Source organism: Brachyistius frenatus, unplaced genomic scaffold (assembly GCF_029030835.1).
Source record: "Brachyistius frenatus isolate BFR_SWC_R1_liver_20210118 unplaced genomic scaffold, ASM2903083v1 Contig_21, whole genome shotgun sequence".
NCBI lineage: Eukaryota > Metazoa > Chordata > Actinopteri > Embiotocidae > Brachyistius > Brachyistius frenatus.
Window position 1 is genome coordinate 4,658,829 of NW_027210620.1, and position 8,672 is coordinate 4,667,500.

Genomic DNA, 8,672 nt, shown 5'->3' on the forward strand with positions numbered 1-8,672 from the left:
TGTAACTATTCAGACTGTATTTGAAACATGGCTGTTCCAGTTGGAATTACTGCACTAGAAGTGAATAATAATGTCATACAAAAAGCATAGACGAAAACACTATTTACATAACATATTGCTAAGTTATACAAAGGCAGTATTTATCACTGTAAGTCCACATCATTGATATTTACAGTAAAAGAGGAGCAATGTAATAATAATAAAAAAGGAATTACTACTGAAAGCATCGAGAAACAAAAACCTCTTTCAAACAGATCAGAGGAAATTATCGCAACACACACTCACACACACCAAACACATGTTGCCAACGCTTAATGAGAATCATTTACATGTCAGGATGGTACTCCCAGGGGTGGAGGAGGGGCCACAGTGTTGAGAATTGTGTCACTCACTGGTTCACAGGTTCTCATAATCGGTCTTTTCTCTCACACAGACACACACTCATAAACAGTACATCACACACACATAATGCAAAGCATACAGAAATTCCACAAAAGTCCAAACTTTTCCCCCAACTGTTTAAACCCGGTAAAAAAAAAAAAAAAAAGAGGGTATAAATCACTTTTTTTTTTTTTTTTCAGTCTGCAGTCTTATCTTATCTCTTATCTTTTTTTTAATTTTTTTTTTAAATTTTTTTTTTATTGTTACTGTACAACATGCTCCCCTTCCATGGCACTATAATCTCCTGATGACAATGATTTCCTGTCTTTCTCCTGGGTCAAATCTAGAGCTACGTTGGCGGCAGTCTGCCCTTGTTTTTGGATGAGACGGTGACCACAGACTGCCACCGGGCCACTAAGTGACATCATCATTACCCCACCGCTAGTCTAATGCATCGCTCTGTCCGAAAAATTAAAGAAATGGATGCTGGTGCAAATTCAAGGGCACTGCCGATGGGAAACAGACTCCCGTTAAAGGCATGGCAGGGGTAGAAAATAAAAATAAGAACAACCAAAAAAACACTCTTCTCTGTGGGTTTTTTGGAAAAGTGGTTTTGAGTCCAGGCGGAGAGCGTGGGTCACGTTTCTTTTTAGTTTTGTTTAACCACTCTTGTCCCTCTCTCTAGCACGCTTACTGATAATACAAAAAAAAAAAAAAAAAACTGTACAGCTATTCTTTGTTTCATCCTGACAGTATTTACAGTAGCAACAACAATATTTCATACTCAGAAAATGTATTCCAAGTTTATTTTTCTGATCTCAAGAAGACAGCCATTCAGCACAATATACAAAAAGGTAAAGAAACCAAAAGAAAAACTGGTCACAAAACCTGCAAAAAACCTACCACTATTGCTCCTAATCTACCAACAACTCACTTATTCAGAATACAGATTTAAACAAAACTGTCACTAAAAATACCCTCAAGATTTCTTTTATGAAACAGTTTCTAACAGTGCTTTTCAAAGAACTTCCACTACTGTATATATTTTTCCCATAGATTTATATGTTACAATTATTAAAAAAGGCTATATATGTATTTCAATAATATTGTCCTAAAAATCAAACAACCCCCAGAAAAGGAAAACTTGACAAAAATATTTTCAACAAGGTATTAAGGTCTTCCTAATCCCCCTTTTTTTTTTTTTTTTTTTTTTTTTTTTTTTTTTTTTTTTTGCACATAAGTCTTCATTATCCTGAATTAATCTTTTTAGGCCCAGGAACTCTTTAACTTTAGGGGGGAGTTGCTGGAAAGGGGAGGGTGGGGAACGATAATAATCTGCGCATCAGATAAAAGTGTCCTCTCCTTTCTCCTTTGTCTGTGGTGGTTTAGAGCCCTTGGCTGGTGCTTTGAGACTCTGAGACATGCAGGGCCTGGCCCATCCTTCAGTGAGAAATGTGTCCGGCTTGCTCTCTCAGGGCTCCGGATCTTAAGAAGAACATTGTTCGGGGAGGAGGAGGAGAAGGGGCGACATAATGAAGGGAGTAGCTCTCCGTCTTTCTCTGCCTCCTTTTGTCAGGCGCTTTGTCTCGCTTAGACGAGTCAGCAGGTTAAGCAACCTGCCCCTTTTGATCTTTTGTGACACACACACAGACACACTATAAGCTAATGTCGCCAAGTTGGGATCAACAGCTCGCTCGCACGCACCGTAGAAAGTATTCAAGTCCACTCGTTGCTTCAAACTTACCTCATCAAAACAGCAGCAAATACTGACTGCTTCTTAAAAGTCTTAAAAGCCTGAGAGGGTGGATGAAAGTAAAAAAAAAAACACAAAAAAAACACTACTATACATGTACGGCTCAAATGGAAAATCTGGGATTAGAATCTCAGGTAAATGTGAGAGGAATGCCGTTTAACAATCGGGGCACAGTGGCTTCAACAGAATCACACTTTGGGTATTAAAAGCTGCCAGTGTGGGACGGCAGGACAGAGCGGAGGGTTTCAGGTGCGTGCTGCTCCTTGCTCTGTGCCTTTGTCCCCTGCTCTTTGTAGTGCTGAGAGCGCCTCCATCTACCCCTGGAGTGAGTGCTCACCTCCGACCTCGTATTGTTGCATTGAGAGAGGAGCTAGATCACTCACAGGCAGGTGAACATGGAGGGAAGGAGCAGTGTTGGTGTGTGTGTGTGTGTGTGTGTGTGTGTGTGTGTGTGTGTGTGTGTGTGTGTGTGTGTGTGTGTGTGTGTGTGTGTGTGTGTGTGTGTGTGTGTGTGTGTGTGTGTGTGTGTGTTTTGTTGTTTGTTGGGAAAGCTCCACGTGAAGCAGAATTAATGAACGGCTGTGTTTCAGCTTATATACACTTCTTTCTTTGCCCTCCTTGAATGATCTTCCTCTTCGTGATGTTACTATTCGTATGTATTCAATTCTCTACTGTTTCAGCGACACTGTACTTTAGATTGCCTCCATATTCTGATATATTCAAGTATCAACTGCTATTGAAGTAACTATATAAAGTAATTTACACCATGTATAGGCTAATCACAATAAAAGCCTGCTGTGTAAACAGGCTGACTTCATTTCACACAAGCTCTTCAGTGGACAGTGCTATAAAAAAGACAAAGAACTTCAGTAATTATTGTGTTTGTTCACTAATCCTGAACAGATCAAAATTTTGTTGATAGATGAACAAGTGCAGTTTCGGTGGAGCTGCTATGGAAATATGGAATTAAAAGCCACACTTCTTCTGATTACCTCTATATTTCAGAATTATTTACTTCATGTGTGTTTTTTTCCCGGCATCACTACTGGACCGATCGTTTGTAGAGTGAGACTAGAGAAGCCCCCCTCTCATGGCCCTTGATTAAATCCGAAATCCAGCAGCCCCAACCACCAAAAGACAAACAAAACAAAACCAAAGTCCGCTTCAGTGATGGACAAACTAAATTAAGTGCGTGAGGTGGAGGATGGGAAATGGAAGGTGGGGTGGGGGGTGGGGTGGTAAATTATTTCAGAATCTAAAATCTGTCGTAATAATATTAATATCAATAATTTATTTTTTTCTGCAACGGCATCAAGGGACAAACAAATCTTGAAGTGCCAATCTTCAGCAAGCAGTAATGACAAATAATAATCATAAACAACAACAATAAGAATAGTAATCAAAATAATAATGTACACCCAATAAACACAATGCCCTACTTGCAGGGAAAACACACTTCAAAAAAATGGTAGAGCTCAGTAGCAATTTGAAACCGGTCTAAGTCCCTCAGACCAGAACCACAAGTCCAGTTTTAGTCCAGTCAGTAACCTCACTAGGCCTTGTTTTTGTGTGCATGTGTGTGTGAGACTGTTCTGTGAGGGACATCTGCTGTAGCACAGTCTATTGGGCACCCACTTTGCACTAAGCGGGGACAGTTCATTTGGGTGCCCCCTTGGATGTGGGGGACACCCGTGGGTGCCACAAGTAAAGTCTTTAAGTAACCCGGCCTATGTTCTTAGTAGTGTAAATGGGAACTCGGGAACTTCTTCCACACACTGAGGAAAAGGCCAAGCAGATGAGGGTTCACACGGTCCAAAATAACACCCAATAAGATTAGAGTCTCTTCAATTCAGAATCATTGAAAAACAAAACATAGAATAACCATCATAATATAAGAACAACAACAACACAATAGCTAGGTCATTTAGGAACTGCCACAGAGGCGTCAGTTTGGGAATGCTACTCCATAACTTTCATACATAAAAAAAAAAAAAAAACGAAACTCAAAATTAAAGATGGAGAAAAGAAAAAAAAAAGAGAATATCATTTTTGAAATTCTATGAAATCAGAAAAAAAAAGAAAAAAAAAAAAGCGCAAAGCGGTGAGCGAAGAGGAGAAGGAGGAGAGATTTACTCATGTAGAAGCTCTTGGAGACAGTTAGGGGACTTGAAGATCTCGGGGACCTCGCTGTCCAGTTTGCAGATGACCTTGTAAATGGCCTTCTTCCAGGACGGGTCCACATCTTTGCCGGCCACGATGGCATTGAAAAACTCTCTCAGTGTGATCTCGGCCACCTCCAGGAAGCGTTCAGGGACCTTCGTGGACACAGAAAGGAAGGAAAGGGTTAATCATCAAGACATGTTTTTCTTTGAACAAACAGTATTCCACTTCCTCCTTATCACTTGAGACACCTTGTTGTGAATTACAAGAAGCTGCTGTTTGATTGCAAGGTTTTCTTTTGATCACATCTTTTATATCTTTTAAGATAAAAACTCATCTCCCAGATAATTTAGGAATATTAGAGGTTTCATTTTGTAGCTTCCGGTTTAGATCCAAGCCCTTAAAGCGCTCCAACCTTTTGTCTGCTGCAAAACCATCAATGAGACTTGACTTAATATCCAAAAAACCCAAACCAGCACCTAAAATAACTCCTACTTCACAGTGATGTTACATTAACAGTCTGTAGTGGTTCCTTTGCATTTTACTTAACACTGTCTGCTCCTCACTTGTAGAATATTTTCATATTTTCAAAGTGGATGTAAAACCATAAATCTCCCGTCTATCTAGTATCCACTTCCACAAACGCAGGTTGAGCTGTCGGCTTGAGAAATTCTTGTGAATTTTCAGGTTTCTCACACCTCCCACTTCCCTCCCGGCAACATGGCGAGCGTGACATGTTTATGAGTCCCACCGTAAATCTGTGACCCAAACAAGAGAGCGGAGCCGACTGAAGAGCAGCAGAGAGGTGCTGGCGAAAGAGGAAGTACTAAATGCTTTGGGAACGGGGAGACACGCCGCCTCTTTAGTGTCCCTGACAGCAGCGCTCACCGACACCATGGAGATGATTAGTCTGGCAAAGATCTGTGACACCTTCCCCCAAGCCAACACTCTGTCACACACACACACACACACACACACACACACACACACACACACACACACACACACACACACACACACACACACACACACACACACACACACACACACACACACACACACACACACACACACACACACACACGTTTATGCAGGCGTGAGCACACACACCAGCACACACACCTCCTTGTGCCAAGGAGATGACACATCCTGTACTGTGACAGAGCTCTACATAAAGCTCCCTGCACACACACACACACACACACACACACACACACACACACACACACACACACACACACACACACACACACACACACACACACACACACACACCAACCATCTACCCCGGTGTATTTGGCTGAGTCTCTTTCCTTGACTCAAAGCTCCAGGGCGACACAGCCTTCAGGGGTCACCTGCTTGGATAATGCTGACTGTCTCCCTGCCTGCCTCCCTTGATGCTCACACACACAAACACATATTGTCACACACACATATACACGGCAGCAGCAGCAGCAGCAGCAGCAGCAGCAGCAGCAGCAGCAGCAGCAGCAGCAGCAGCAGCAGCAGCAGCAGCAGCTTGCCCAAATGCCTGACAGAGCACTCCGGCTCCTCTCCTCCAGTGTCCTGCAGATACTCATCAGGAGTGTCAGGACACAGCAAGGTTAGTGGCCAGCGTAACACACACACACACACACACACACACACACACACACACACACACACACACACACACACACACACACACACACACACACACACACACACACACACACACACACACACACACACAATCAAACACACACATACAGAGCCAGGCCTCTACTTACACACACATACACCCTTATACACACATGGGACAGCCACCCGCCCCCCTCGGGGTGATGAATGGAGGCTAAGATGCCTGTGTGTCTGGTGTGTGTGCATATCTCTGTCCACTGCTCCACTGAAAAGGTGAGTCGTGAATAAGGAGCTTGTACACTATGTGTCAGGGAGGGAAAAATAAACACAAGCTAACCCAATTCCCCAAATATTGAATTCCCGTCCGGTGGGATAGAAGTGGATATAATTCATTGTTTGGGGCCGCTTGTCGTTTCTGAAATACTGGCACAATGACCCCTGAGTGAGGGCAACTCCATCCGTGTGTAGTGTACGTGTGGTACAGTAAGTGCGTGTTCCTGCACGCGCACACGCTTCTCCCCAAAGACCTCGCAGCGCCCTGGCCCGTTGGATGCAGGGAGTGCCGCATTACTAAGAATATTCCTGCATGGAATTTCTCCTGACGTTTTGACTATAAAAGGACAGCAAAACGCTGACTGCAAGGAGAAAGCAATGTCAAGGAGAAAAGGGTATTGGTATTTCAGATCCTCTTGACTGAGAGAGCGAAAGAGAGAGAGAGGAGAGAGAGAGAGAGAGAGAGAGAGATGGTGAGAGAAGGAGGGGCTGAGAAGAGTCTAAGGAGAGAGAGGAGAGCAGCAGAACAGAGGGAGTTATTCCTGTCCCGCAAGCCTTTGTTTTGCCAGTACATGTGAGTTGTGTATGTGAGCAGGAGCCTCCTGACCAGCAGTGAGCCTTAACTGTTCGCCCCCCCTCCCCCTTCCCACGTCCCATTCAGTCCCTCCCACCCCCCCCATCACTCCCCCTCCTCTTCATCTCTCTCTCTGTGTCTCTCTAGGGTCAGCTGTTGGGCCTTTGTTCCAGAGGCATTGTGGGGGATTATCCAGTGTGGCCGTTCATTTGCTGGGCTGTCTGGTAAATGGGGCCAATCGCGTGGCTCACAATCCTTCATACATATTTCATAGGGCTTTTTAACAACTTCTCAGCAGAGCCCAAAATTAAAGGACAGATGTACAAAGAGGGGAGGAGAGAGCGACGGGCGGAGAGTGGCAGCGAAATGGTCGTTGAGAGGGGAAGGATGGAGAGTTGTGACGCCTGGAAAAGGCAAGCAAGGTGATGGAGAGTGCATCCATGCTATCCAGGCTAAATCTGAAAATGCGCCTCTTTTTCATATTAATCTTTGGTCCAAATGCAGTTTTCAAGGATTCAATAATCTGAAAAAGTGAAAACAGAACAATCGCAAAACAATGACGTAAAGAAACTTTCTGGTTCCTTCTTTGAGATCACTGATTTGGACGGCGCAAGACAGACTGAGGACAGAAGTGTGTGTGTGTGGCAGGGGTTTGAGAAAAAAAACAAAAATACTCCATAAAGCTTTGATGAAAAGGGATATTACAGTTTGTCTCAGGCTGTGTAACACAATATGAAAAGAGGAAGACAGGGAGGGAAAGAATCAGCGAAGGAGATAAAGCTGGGTTTCCCTAACCTTTGCATTGTGTTGTGTTGTATAAATACCAATTAAGTGGTAGAAAGGATGAAAGACAGAAGAAAAGAAAGAGGCTGATAGCAATGAGGCGGTTAATCACTCTTTTTCACTGACTCCCCCCCCCCCCTCCCTGGCAACTCTGTCCCCCATTCTCTCCGTCTCTCTCTCTCCTGACAGGTTGCTTTGAGACAGAAGGATAAGCTCTTTTTCAGAGAGAGGGAATCGGATTTCCTGCTTTTTGATGAGATAATAAAATATGACTGAGGACAATAGGAGCCTGTGGACGGCTGCTGGGAGCTATTCACTCCAGCAGCAGCCCCCGTCTTAAGACTGCTTAGACAAACATTTAAAAAGGTAGCCAGAGGCCCAAGCCCTCAAATAAAGGCTACTGTTACACACACTGTGTTCAAGTGTATATATGTGCATGCGTTTCTTTGCATGTGTTTTGGTAAAGCCTGAGAAATCTCTTCTCTCTGGGTGACGCAGGGTTGGCTGTTTGTTTGACCAGCATGTTTCTCCCCGTCGCTTTTGGGAACTGTCAGGAGATGTATTGCACCTTCTATTTGCACAGTGTTAGCCAAACAAGACAAGACCCTGGAAGATAAGGCTGTGTGTGTGTGTGTGCAAGGGAGTGTGTGTGTTAGCAAGCTGTTGCCTTGAAGGATGAAATGCAGGGACACAACATGAGCCCCCACTGCTGGCCAGGTTAATTCCTAACCCCGACCCAGCCTGGGAATACCAACACTTCCCATGCTTTTCTGTCACTGTGTATTTGGGAGTCTGGGAGGTTATAGTTTTTCTAATGCACTGAATGCCATAGATGGTGTCATGTGACACTGGTGTCTGACATGTCTTTTTGAGACGTCTGTATCTTATATATAGAATAATATAACTTCTGCTGACAGTTGAACATTAGTTTAACCCTCCCATTGTCCTAGGGTCAAAATGACCCTCAGCTGTGTTCAACCAAGTTCTATTTTATTTTTATATTTTTGGGGGGATCTTTGGTGACAAGGAGGCTGTGAGGGTTTCTTTAAAGAAACCCTCACAGCCTCCTATAAAAATAAAAATAGAAAATATATGAAAATAAAATCAAATAAAATAGAACTTGGTTGA

General features: G+C 43.5%; 1 protein-coding gene across 2 annotated transcripts in view; it reads right to left on the minus strand.

Annotated features, from left to right (window-relative positions):
- Positions 1 to 595: 595 nt before the first annotated feature.
- LOC138619812 (prospero homeobox protein 1-like) overlaps positions 596 to 8,672 on the minus strand; it is a 32,859-nt gene continuing 24,782 nt past the window's right edge. For both annotated transcript variants that reach the window (XM_069696590.1, XM_069696591.1), the window contains exon 5: positions 596 to 4,449. In XM_069696590.1, coding sequence (XP_069552691.1) covers positions 4,264 to 4,449 — 186 coding nt within the window. In that variant the 3' untranslated portion in view covers positions 596 to 4,263. The remainder of the gene's footprint in view (positions 4,450 to 8,672) is intronic.